The 12,546-nt window shown below is 41.2% G+C and overlaps 2 protein-coding genes and 1 long non-coding RNA gene across 6 annotated transcripts in view; 2 read left to right on the forward strand and 1 right to left on the reverse strand.

Moving 5' to 3' along the window:
- Positions 1-1,176: 1,176 nt before the first annotated feature.
- LOC148133500 (uncharacterized) lies at positions 1,177-3,642 on the forward strand. Its single transcript, XR_015746915.1, has 2 exons — positions 1,177-2,499; positions 2,612-3,642. It is a non-coding gene; the product is annotated as an uncharacterized LOC148133500 (long non-coding RNA).
- Positions 2,982-6,265, reverse strand: IMP3 (IMP U3 small nucleolar ribonucleoprotein 3). Of its 3 annotated transcripts, none has more exons than XM_026670223.2 (3): positions 5,947-6,265; positions 4,535-4,761; positions 2,982-4,106 (listed from the first exon to the last, which is right to left on the reverse strand). In XM_026670223.2, exon 3 carries the CDS (start codon positions 4,086-4,088, stop codon positions 3,525-3,527), a length of 564 nt encoding a protein of 187 aa, XP_026526008.1. In that variant the 5' UTR covers positions 4,089-4,106; positions 4,535-4,761; positions 5,947-6,265; the 3' UTR covers positions 2,982-3,524. The 3 variants fall into 3 exon arrangements, with proteins under 3 accessions (XP_026526008.1, XP_087808566.1, XP_026526006.1); XM_087952440.1 differs by having other exon boundaries at positions 4,531-4,761; positions 5,947-6,228; XM_026670221.2 differs by having other exon boundaries at positions 4,531-4,711; positions 6,050-6,214.
- A 184-nt stretch (positions 6,266-6,449) lies between these two features.
- The window catches only part of DLGAP5 (DLG associated protein 5), a 29,798-nt gene continuing 23,701 nt past the window's right edge, over positions 6,450-12,546 (forward strand). Inside the window, exons 1-2 of one of the 2 annotated variants that reach the window (XM_026670224.2) lie at positions 6,450-6,547; positions 10,364-10,589. In XM_026670224.2, coding sequence (XP_026526009.1) covers positions 10,370-10,589 — 220 coding nt within the window. In that variant the 5' untranslated portion in view covers positions 6,450-6,547; positions 10,364-10,369. The remainder of the gene's footprint in view (positions 6,548-10,363; positions 10,590-12,546) is intronic. The other variant, XM_026670225.2, reaches the window with a different exon arrangement.

A 12,546-nucleotide genomic window follows, 5' to 3' on the forward strand; every position in this document is an offset into this window, starting at 1 on the left:
GGAGTGAGACATGATGTCCCAGATGTGCTCAATTGGATTCAGGTCTGGGGAACAGGCGGGCCAGTCCATAGCATCAATGCCTTCGTCTTGCAGGAACTGCTGACATACTCCAGCCACATGAGGTCTAGCATTGTCGTGCATTAGGAGGAACCCAGGGCCAACCGCACCAGCATATGGTCTCACAAGGGGTCTGAGGATCTCATCTTGGTACCTAATGGCAGTCAGGCTACCTCTGGAGAGCACATGGAGGGCTGTGCGGCCCCCTAAAGAAATGCCACCCCACACCATTACTGACCCACTGCCAAACCGATCATGCTGGATGTTGTTGCAGGCCGCAGAACATTTTCCATGGCGTCTCCAGCCCGTCACGTCTGTCACATGTGCTCAGTGTGAACCTGCTTTCATCTGTGAAGAGCACAGGGCGCCAGTGGCAAATCTGCCAATCTTGGTGTTCTCCGGCAAATGCCAAACATCCTGCACGGTGTTGGGCTGTAAGCACAATCCCCACCTGTGGACGTCGGGCCCTCATACCACCCTCATGGAGTCTGTTTCTGACCGTTTGAGCAACCACATGCACATTTGTGGCCTGCTGGAGGTCATTTTGCAGAGCTCTGGCAGTGCTCCTCCTGTCCCTCCTTGCACAAAGGCGGAGGTAGCGGTCCCGATGCTGGGTTGTTGCCCTCCTATGGCCTCCTCCATGTCTCCTGATGTACTGGCCTGTCTCCTGGTAGTGCCTCCATGCTCTGGACACTACGCTGACACAGCAAACCTTCTTGCCACAGCTTGAGTTGATGTGCCACCCTGGATGAGCTGCACTACCTGAGCCACTTGTGTGGGTTGCAGACTCCGTCTCATGCTACCACTAGAGTGAAAGCACCGCCAGCATTCAAGTGACCAAACCATCAGCCAGAAGGCATAGGAACTGAGAAGTGGTCTGTGGTCACCACCTGCAGAACCACTCCTTTATTGGGGATGTCTTGCTAACTGCCTCTGCTTTCCACCTGTTGTCTATTCCATTTTCATAACAGCATGTGAAATTGATTGTCAATCAGTGTTGCTACCTAAGTGGACAGTTTGATTTCACAGAAGTGTGATTGACTTGGAGTTACATTGTGTTGTTTTAAGTGTTCCCTTTATTTTTTTGAGCAGTGTATATCCCTTAAGTTCTCTTCCCTTTCTATTTCTCACAGTTCCTGTAATTTAAGATTTTACTAGGCTAATAGCTGTTTTGTATTGTTTTTGCATTTCTGCAGATACACAAGCCAAAAAGATGACAACAGCAGGACTGTCACAGCACTGGTCACTCTCATTTACATTCAGCTTATATTCATTCATTACTCGCTACTTCTTGTTTTACCCAACATGGTTCTTAAGGAACACATTCCCAGTGTATTCAATTTTGTTTCTTTTGACATATATTTCAGACCAACATAGCACAATAGTCTTGTACTCTTATAACCCTTCTAGCTTCTTTTGACATTCATTCTCAACAAATGGATAGATGCACTATTTTTTATCCATAGCTGCATGTTTTAAAATTGGTGGCTTTAAATTGGGATATATTGGGTCATTAACTATATATTTCATTGTGTGTATTTTTCAGTGGAAATTACCTGATTTTTAAAAATTTTCAATTTGTTAGAAACTTCCAAGAATCTCATCTATTGGCACCAATATTTGCCACAATTCCTCAGTATCTATCTCCTTTTTAAAAAAAAATATTCATTCAAAGACACCTCAGTCATTCAAACAAATCTAAACAACCAATTCAGGCCCAACAACTCCTACAATAAAAATAGTTGTCAAGATTTCATTAGTTTCTTTGCAGTCTTAACATTTCTTCATACAATAATCCAAATAAATTACTTGCCAATGTTCTACAGACTTACTGTTATTTCTGATTACCTTTAGGAGACTTTACCTTCTTTCTTATGTAGGGTACATTTACCTTAAATAACACTTTCCAAAAATGCCTTAAAAACATGATTATTTCCCCATGAAATAATGAGTAGTTTCCATCAGGAGAGAATATGAATGTGAGCCAGGTCACTTAGTATTACTATTTATTCTTGGTTATTGTTTTAATTTGGTTTCTTGCAAGTTGTCCAGTCTCGCATTGTTTAAGTTGGGCAGATACAGGCATATGTAACTTTGATTTGTGGGGTCCAGGAAAATAACCTACTCTGCTCCCACCTTAAGAAATGTCATCCCCCTGGAGGTGAGATTGGCCCAGTTTTCCTGGCCTTCCTGGAGTTATTCAGCCTTGAGGATGGTTGATGCCTTGAGGATATTTCCTCCACCTTTTAACTTATCTTTTAACTTTTGTTTGTTCTTGTTCCTTATCCTGTTTTATGTATTTTAATTATACTTTTTAATATTCACGATCTTTACCTGGAATCTGTCCAGTCAACTGGTTAGCAAGATGGGTGGTACCTAAATTTGATAAATTAGTATGATCAATATTGACCCCCAAGAGTTATTACATGAAGTATTATTGAAGTAGCATTTATTATTTTCATGTAATACATGTTTGAGGATTGATGAACAAGCTCAAAGTTCATAAAGGCGGGACCCCTGCTCTAAGTAATCATAATCTTAAGTGTGAATACAGCCAGCTGTAATTTTTCACTAAACAATGGCTTAGCATATTGTGCAAAAATACCCTCAATTCACTTCAATTACCTTTAAGGAAGAAATGCCTTTCTCAATGCATTTTGCAATGGATTTGTTTTCATCTAAGAATAGAAGAGTACATATTGTACTCTCTAGAACATAGGTCCTCAACCCCTGGGCTGCAGCCCATTCAGAACTGGGCCATGTGAGTTGGAACGTGAGCTGTATGCTCCAAAACTGAACTCAATGTTTTGAGATGTTACACAATATTATAACCAAAATCAAAGTAAATTTCTTTCCATTATTGTAGATGCTATGGATAAGATACAGATGTACAGTCAATAACCAGATCAAAACCTTAAGTTCTAGCTAACAATTTAACATTGGCATAACAGCTTGTACAGTAATAGAGAACATGTTACTATAGAAACAAACAGAACAAAGTTGTTGAGATGCCAAGAAAAAATAAATCTTAAAAATAATGACTGAATAGATTTGTTGCAGGCAGCCATCCAAATCTTGATCAAAAGGGGATAATAAAATCTGTTTTAATTAAAGCATTCTAGATGGGACAAGATTTGATACTATCTTCTGGGAAGAGGTCACATGCAAGCCAATTATTAATCTTTGCTGTGATCCAAAATGAAGTCAATTAAAAGGAACACACAGAATGTTTTGCAAGATGCCCATATGAGATTGTTGTCCTCCACTTCTGACAGAATCTCTAACCATAAAAATGGCACCTGATCACAAATGGGTGTGTTTGGTTTACAGTCTGTTTACATACTGTATGCACAATTTAACAAGCGAAACAATTAAAAGACAGAAATCTACCGGTAGGACACTTCCTGAAGCTGAGTTTAACAGAGTTAAATATTTAAGATATAATCACCCAAATGGATAATTTGTTCTTAACAAATAAAGTCAAAATCATCCCGTTCCTGATTGTAGTTGAGTACATGTTGTCGGATGCGAGAGGAATCAGTCCAGGTAATAAAGTCCTCCATGGCCCTGGTCACCAAGAATGCAGGGTCTGTTACAACTTCTGGTCCCACCCGAATATGTCCCTGCTCCACAAAGGTCACAGCAGATTTCAAGTTTTGCGCCATATGGAGCTTTAGGAGCAGACAAGGCAAACGGCGGCGGCAGAAGGAAGAGGCTGAGACTCGATCACACTGCTCAAGAGAGCTCTTAGAGGGTACCACACCCATGGCATAAAGTTTGTCCAGAAGAGCAGCAGTGCTCCTAGCACGGAAACCTACTGATTCTGGTACATCACCCAGGTCTCTGATCCGGCGTGCTACTTCCCGAACAGCGCGACTAAGCTGATTGTAGCGAGTGTAATCTTCCCTCCGCTGTATACGGAAACGACGAAGCACACGCAGTTCAGCTAGATTGCCTGATGCAGCTTCCCAGTTCACCAGGTCTAGCTTCTTGAGAAGCTTCTGCTCATGAAATTTCAGTTTGCGCACCATGTTCTTCTCTTCGATTGCCTCAAGGGGAGAAGCACATTTTAAGTTATTTTTACACACCACGACATGCCTCTAAAAGATCAAACTGTTCTAAGTTCAGAAATGCAAACACGTTTAAAAAATAAATGATAGCTGCTCACAATTAATAAACCCGACACCAGAAAATATCAGGTTTCTACCAATGCAGCTGATAGTTTGTAACGACGCACCAGAACCTCGTGAAAAAGCTCCATTTTTTTACCTACAGATCACAATTTAAGAGTTTATTATTATCTCTTACTTGAGAAGATTTTGAAGCAGTTTTAACACGCAATACTTAACACACTTCTTTGGAAGTGGGCTCCCTTAACTTCCCAGTTCATACGCACAGGGTGCATTGCCCCACCTTCCCCTCCCCGGCTATGGATATCCAAAAAGAGGCATTTGCTCATCAAATTCTACTTACTCACTCTTTACGCCTTCAATAAGAGAAACACAAAATCCCGACACGTAAAAATCCCGAACTCGCAGTAACAGCGCGTAGCCGGAACGTAACACGAGTTTTCCCACGCGGGAGAAGAAAGCAGCAACGGCTTCCCGTTCCGGTCCCGGCACGCCACACAAGCCTCGGGTTTTCTGAGCATAGACTTATGAAACAAGAGTCACAACGGTCACTTCCGGGTTGGCTTGGTATTTCCTTAGCATGCAACAGCCACCAAGTGGAAAGCGGGGCAAGAAAGGTTTAAAGAACTTTTAGTGCAATCTATTAAGAGGACTGTAAAAATATCTACAGACCCCTCACATCCTGGACACAAACTGTTTCAACTACCCTCAAAATGACGCTATAGGGTAGGGGGTCTTCAAACTTGACAGCTTTAAGACTTGTGGACTTCAACTCCCAGAATTCCTCCTCCAGTCATATTAGCTCAGGAATTCTGGGAGTTGAAGTCCACAAGTCTTAAACTTGCCAAGTTTGAAGACCCGTGCTATAGGGCATTGCATAATACCAGAACAAGTAGACACAAGTTTTTTCAGAATGCCATAACTCTGCTAAACAACTAATTCCCACAACACTGTCAAATTATTTACTAAGACTATTAGTATTATTCTTCTCATCCTTCCTCGTACCCACCTCTTCCCAATTATGACTATAACCTTGTTGCTTGTACCTTTACAATTTATATTGTTTTGTTTCCTAGTATGATTTGATTGCTTATTAGTAACCTATGTCTATCACTAATTGTATCTTATGATTCTTAATGATTTTATTTTTTCTTTATGTACACTGAGAGCATATGCACCAAAGAAATTCCTTGTGTGTCCAATCACACTTGGCCAATAAAGAATTCTATTCTATTCTATTCTAATCATTATTCACAGCTTAGAATCTGTTTAGAGGAAGCAATTGGGAGGTAGGGTAATTATTTTGTGAAGATTACGAAATGCCATTCCAATCGTTAACTAGATTCGCAGAGCGAACAAGAAAGCACGATTGAAACAGCAAGGGGAAAAAAAGTGTTACACAGTAAAACATTCCTTTGACAAGGAATCTTAGGAATCCGATTCCCTAAGAGTAATCGAGCAGAACTACTCAAGGGGCTGAATAGTGTTTTCTAGCAATCTCAAATGGTAATTCTCCAGAGAAGAGTATGAGAAATACATAACAAAAAACCCTCCCAGAGAGCTGAAATAGCATTTCCCAATTAAGAAAGGGGGAAATTAATGGGTTGAAACTTTTCCACAATACTTCCTACCCCCTTCCTCTGCCTTGTGGGGTTTAGGATTGTTCCTCGCCGGGTTAAACTGCATCCTGTCAAATCTATAGATTTGATGCAAGCTGAATTCTTCACACTCTGACAAATTATTTCCAAACCTCCATCACCTATTGGTGAGTGGGCTAAAGATAGTTTCTCCAGAGATGATGTATCAGCCAACCCCTTTTAGCCACAGATCTTCTGCAAGGCAATCAGCTAAAACAGCAGCACCTCGATCACCAATAAGAGTATTGCAGTTGAGTGTGAGGCGCCTCAAGCCAGCCATCCAGTCAAAATCAGGTCTCCTATAGCGGAGACTTTCAACCCAAGCTTCACCGTCTTTTCATTTTCATTTTCTTTTCATTTTCACATCTGAACACAAACATCGCAATGTTTCCCTCCTTTACGCCCAACTGCCGGAGAAGCAGCAACAATCGAGATATGAAATCGTCGAACCAATCCGGGCTTTGGGTAGGCTGAACTTTTTAAATTAGGGCGCCAATTAAAATCCCCGCACCGTCATCCAATTACATCTCCCCGACGGTTCGGAGGACTGACGTCAGAGAATAAGAATGTAGCCAATGAAAACACAGTATTGTTGTCTCAACGGCCAATCGGAAACGGTAACAACAATTTGAATCGGAGCTCTGACCAAGCCTGCTCGATCGGTCAGCAGTTCGAGGTCGCGCGTGGATCTAACTGAGGGCGAACGTTGCGTTTGGCCGTGAGGTATGGCGATGTCCTTCAGGAATGGATGTGGGTTGGGGTTAGGTGGTTGAGGAGGGAACGTGGGGACGGGGCTTTGGAGTCGGGGACGTAGGAAGACCCAAGTCTTCTGGATCTACCTGTATGCATTTCGAAGCAGACATTTGGCCTGGTAGTTTGAACAGAACAGAACGACAGAGTTGGAAGGGACCTTACAGGTCTTCTAGTTCGATCCCCTACTCAGGTAGGAGACCCTGTACTATTTGAGCCAAGTTGACCGTCCAAATCTCTTTTTAAAAGCCCCCAGCGATGGAGCACCCACAACTAATAAAGGCCAGCCGTTCCGACGGTTTATTGTTTTTCCTTATCCTACTTTAGTTTCCATCCTTTGTTTCTTGTCTTGCTTTCTAATGTTTTGGAAAATAGGTTGATTCCCCTCTTCTTTGTGGCAGCTGCTCACATGTTGGGACACTGTAATGAAGGCACCCTTAGTGCATTTCAGTAGACAAGACCTTCCCAGTTCCTGCAACCATGTGGTTTTCTTTATTTTACTTTAGGAAATTTATATTGCTGCCTTATCGCACATGGCGACTCAAGGCGGCTTACAGGAATCTAAAAAACCTCATATATAAAGAAATAAAATTAATAAAAGAATAATCAAATGATAAATTAATAGAATAACCTGGCGGGTTTTTAAGCTTCCAGTCCTTTAATCATCTTTGCTGCTCTTCTCTGAGTTCTTTTTAAGGCATCAAGCTACAAATCAGAAGACAGTGCCCGTATTGCCTTAGACTGAGTTTACTTCCAAGCCAGTCACTCCCTCAACCCATCTTACAGAGGAGTTGTGGGGAAACTAGGAAGAGAAAAGTATTAATGTTGATTTGTTGCCTGGCAGTATTTATACAAAACAATGGCAAGATAAAAATAATTTCAACCTTGCTGAAATTGGCATTGATTGATTGCAACAAGATGGGCCACCAACATATTTAATAAAATATTTAATAAAATAAAAGGTTTATTTAAGCATTGATGCCTCTTTGTTGCTATTTTGTTACCATAAAGCATAAATAAAGAATTAAGAAACCTTAGCAGCTATGCTGGGGTTGAATTACAATATATTCTGTAAGGCTGCCTTTGTTTTAAGCCTTTCACAAATAAGTGAGGAAGAAAATCAAATTTCCCAAAACTAGTAGAAGGGCTTCAAGAAGTAGAGTAAATGCCATTCTGCTGGAAAAGTAAGGTATTTCTTAACACCATTTTCACCATTTAAGCTGAAAAGTAGGAATTTGCTAGGGAATTGTGTATGCTACATCTGTAGTCCCATCCCAGCTATACTAACAGAGGTAGAATTGCCCTATCTACAGACTATAAAGAAACTCCAGGATTGAAAGCAGTTTATCACTGAACATAAGTTGCTGTAGATCACTTTTGTGGTTCTTCTGCTTTGCTCTGGGAGGCAAGATGCTCAGCTAGATAAACTGTAGTTCCAGTGCAGCCATTATATTCTTCTGATGTTTGAGTCATGCATTTTGCATTTGCTCTGCAGTAGGACAAAATGTTAAAAGGCAAAGACTGTATATATTCAGTTCTATTACTATAGATTGCTAGATCTTGAGCCTTTACTTTTTTTAAATGTAAGAATAGCGACAGTATTTGAAAATACGGAATGTTTTTTATGCAAAAAGTCGTGGATAAAATGGTCACCACTGGTTCCAGGAAGGCTCTGGAAGATGCTTTAGGGTGTGTTTTGGGGATATCCATAAAAGCATGGAGGATGGGTCCACTGCTTTTCATCTGCCACTGTTCTTTAGCAATTTGACCTTTCCTCGTAAGGTCACTAAGACTTCTTTTGATCCAATGGTCCAGTTTCTATAAGATATAGGTTTCTTTGTCTTTCAGTAATTCTTTGTCTTTTTGTATATATTGTGTTCTGATCATGCTAACTGTGGTTTGGCCTTTGTCTGCTGGAAGGATGATGATCAAATGGTCCTTCTTTAGGCTTTTGGGGGCTGCTCTGTCCTCTGCTTTGAGTAGGTTCTGTTCCCATTTTCTTCTGATATGTGGTATGATAGTTTTGCTTTCTTGAGTCTCTGAGAAGTCCTGGGTTTTAAAAGCTTCCTGTAAAGACTTCAAGTTGATTAGCATTCGTGTGGAAATTGAGGCCTCTCTCCTATTCTGCAGTAGATAGTGGACAGCTGAACACGTTGACCACTCATTCATGCTCCTGTGCTTTTTTGATTCTGGAATTTAGTTTGAGTAGTTTGGTTTGCAGTTGAGTTTTCCTTTTTCCAGCATGTCTCTGGGAAATAGTCTTGATTGTGGTTGTCAGCCTTTCAATGTGCTCTGATGTATTCGTCTCTTCTAAATGCCTCTTAAAGTTTTACATGGTGCACCAGGAGTGGGATGCTACCAGTTCTGCCCGGTTCTATAGAACCGGTAGCTCTGAAGAGCAGCAGACACCGAACCGGTTCTGTGTCTGCTGCTGTTTAGTCCACCGCCCGGGTTCTTACCTGTCCTTTATTTCCTGCTTTTTCAACCTCAACTGCTTTGCGCGGCACAGCTGTGGTTGAAAAAACAGTAAATAAGTGGCTTTTCAAATGCTGCGCACCCACACACAGCGCTTAGCTGTCCGGGCAGCACAGCCTAAGGTTACTGTACACGTGTGTGCATCGGGCGCCCATGCGCGCAAAAGTAATCACCAAACCGGTAGTATCGCTGGTTGAATCCCACCCCTGTGGTGCACTGATATTTATTTAGTCTGAGGTGCACATCTGTGATCATGAAGCCATATCATATTTTTGTCTACTTTCTTGGGCTATTTTGCACCCTGCTATGCAGTTTATTGGAAATTTGTATCTGAGACTGGTGGGTTGGGCATGCTGTGATAGGCCATCATGCAGAAAAAAAATAGTTTCTTGGTGGAAGTATGCCTACATGCAAATTTCTCCCATTTGTGTGCTTTCTGAAATGTTTGATGCCCCATGTCAGGCCGAATCCGGGCCACAGAGTGTTTAGATCTTGCCCACAGGGCTGCCCTGGAAACAGCGAAGGACCGGCCTGCACTGCCTCTGTCAGTGAAAATGGGCCTGCATGCAGCCCTCACGAGCTCCATTTTCGCTGGCAGAGGGTTGCAGGAGACTGTCCCAGCCAAAAATGGAGCTCATGAGGGCTGCATGTGCCCCCCCCCGCAGCTCCATTTTCATTGGCAGAGGGTTGTAGGAGGTAGTCACGGCTGAAAATGGAGCTCGGGAGCCCGCTTTCACTGGCAGAGCACTAGGCCACCACAGGCACACCCCCCATGACTTATGCTGGCCACGCCCACCCCAGCCCTCCAAGATCAAACACAACCCTGATGCGGCCCTCAATGAAATTGAGTTTGATATCCCAGCCCTATGTGGTACTGATAGAAGAGAATATTTGTAGTCCATGGTTGAACTGTGCTCTCTGAGATCAGTGGTTTTCTTAGGATATTACTCAGTTTGGTAATGAAACATCTGCAGGAAAACCATCAAGTTCATAGAGCACCAAAGAGCCCACAGACATGTATAAAAACTACCTGTATAAAGCATTCATGTATGATGTAAATGCTGGTTTTCTGGTTGCCCTATTCCAGAAAGATTGTTAGAGGTAGAAAATAGTAATTAAAATTATCAAAAATGTAGTAATTAGCCTGTGAAAAAAGTTACACTGCTTGGGGTATGACAGTGGTACATTCTGCTATTTGTTACCCACATAATTTTACCAATATGCATAGAAATAAGTTGCTTGTCAGTAAAAATTTAAGATGGCACAGCAAAGATCTGTAATGCAAAATGCTTCTTGCCCTTATTTTATATCTAGATTAAGATGGCTACTAATTTTTCCACTCGGTACAAAAAAGATCTGAGCATCGATATACTCAAGACAAAACTTGTTCGCCGAAAGTCTATAATTCAAAAAGAGAATAGATACAAGGAATTTAATAAGGGCAGGCAATTTGGACTAGTTGATGTGAATACACAGCCATCAAGAGACAAAGCTACTTCTCAGCTGGGCGAAAAACACAAAGGATATCTGCCAAAGCCAAGTAAGTAAAAAGCTTTTTAAGTATTAACCAATACTTGTTTTCAGTCTTTATCTTTGTTGTCTTTCCTAGATTTACTAAGTTATTTTATTATCTTTTAAAATACAAGTTCCCAAATTAAAAACAAGTCTCATTTCTAAGTGTCCTCAAGCTGAATTTGTACCTAAACTGTTACAATATGAAATGATTACAAGCCACTACACCTCTCTAAAGCCTTAGTAAGACCACACCTAGAGTACTGCATCCAGTTTTGGTCACCGCACTATAAAAAAGATGTTGAGGCTCTAGAAAGAGTGCAGAGAAAATGATTAGGGGACTGGAGGCTAAAACATATGATGAACGGTTTCAGAAACTGGGCATGGCAAGTCTAGTGAACAGAAGGACCAGAGGAGACATGATAGCAGTCTTCCAATACTTGAGGGGCTGCCACAGAGTCGAGAAGGTCAATATATTTTCCAAAGTACTTGAAAGCCGGACAAAGAATAATGGATGGAAACTGAACAAGGAGAGATTCAACCTGGAAATATGGAGAAATTTTCTGACAGTGAGAGCAATCAACCAATAGAACAGCTTGCCCTCAGAAGTTGTGGGATTTTCATCACTGGAAGCTTTCAAGAAGACACTGGACTGTCATCTGTCAGAAATGGTGTAGGGTCTCCAGCTTGAGCGGTAGGTTGGACTAGATAACCTACAAGATCCCTTCCAACTCTGTTAATCTGTTAATGTTTGTCTTACTATGAACTGCTGAAAACAGATGAGAGTGCACAGACCCGAGTGGGGTGGGGATTGCAGGTGTTTGCAAATGGGGAGACATGCAAAAAGGCTCTTTGAAAGAGTATGACAACTTGCCACAGGGAACTCAACCTGGCCGCCTCGCCGCAGCCAAACTCACCATGGACAAGAGGTGCACTAATACCTAAGAAACAGTAGAATACAATTATTAAAGAAAGGATGGCAAAGGAAGGACAAAATGAAATGTGAATGACAAAAATTGAAATATTTTAAAAATTATTTCAAATAATTAAATTGAATTGTCCCACAATGAGTTGCCGCATGGCAAGTTATTCTGTGGTAAGTTGGCCATGGCTGTGGTATGGCAAGTTGTTTCATTCTGCTTCAAAATGCTGTGTTGGAGAAATAGGTGGTGCTGTACTGTTCAGCCATAGTCTCCCTACCTGCACCATTGAGACACTACTTGCCAGTCATGTGCACAAGAAAGAGAGATGCCAGAGCCTCCTCACCTGCAGTACCTACAACTGTGTGCAGGAGAAATGCCTGGCTTCCCTACCTGTAGTACTGGGACTGTTCTTGCCAGCATGCACTTGCCTTTCTCTTTTTGAGTCGAATCTTACTGCCAGGCAGCTGTCCACTAAGTTTGCAGGCAGCCAATTCATATCTAGGGATTGTTCATAAGCCAGAAGTTCATAGCCTGGGGACTTTCTGTACTTTTAAAATCTCTCTTGATTTTAGCCTACACTTGAATTAAATTTATTAGTTTTTGTAATGTTTTAAAATCAACAGTTAACATGGTTGTAAATTTGGAAAGAATTTATGTGCCATTCAGTGCAGAATTTACAAAGTTGTGGCATCTTTAACAGTTATTTAAATATTTATCACAAAGCCATCTCCTCTTGAAATAATTATTACATTATGTGTCTAACATGTAGAATGATTTTTCACATTTTATTCTATTTTTGTCCCCGGGACAATTGAGATCTGCTATGTTTAAGTTTAATTTTTTATTCTTCTATGCTGAATATCCAAGCTCTTACATGTTTCTTATCAAACTCACTTAGTTTGAAATTTTCTGGAGAAACTTCTTCATGTAAGTGTTGTTAAAACATAATGCCCAGAACATGATTTGGCATTTGACCTGAGCAACGTAGACTGGGGACTATTATTTCTTGTGTTCCAGATATCATGCTATTATTAAAGTAGCCTAAAATTTTCTTGTGTTTTT

Source organism: Notechis scutatus, chromosome 1 (assembly GCF_049901735.1).
Source record: "Notechis scutatus isolate UNSWTSFEM ecotype Mainland chromosome 1, rNotScu1.2, whole genome shotgun sequence".
NCBI lineage: Eukaryota > Metazoa > Chordata > Lepidosauria > Squamata > Elapidae > Notechis > Notechis scutatus.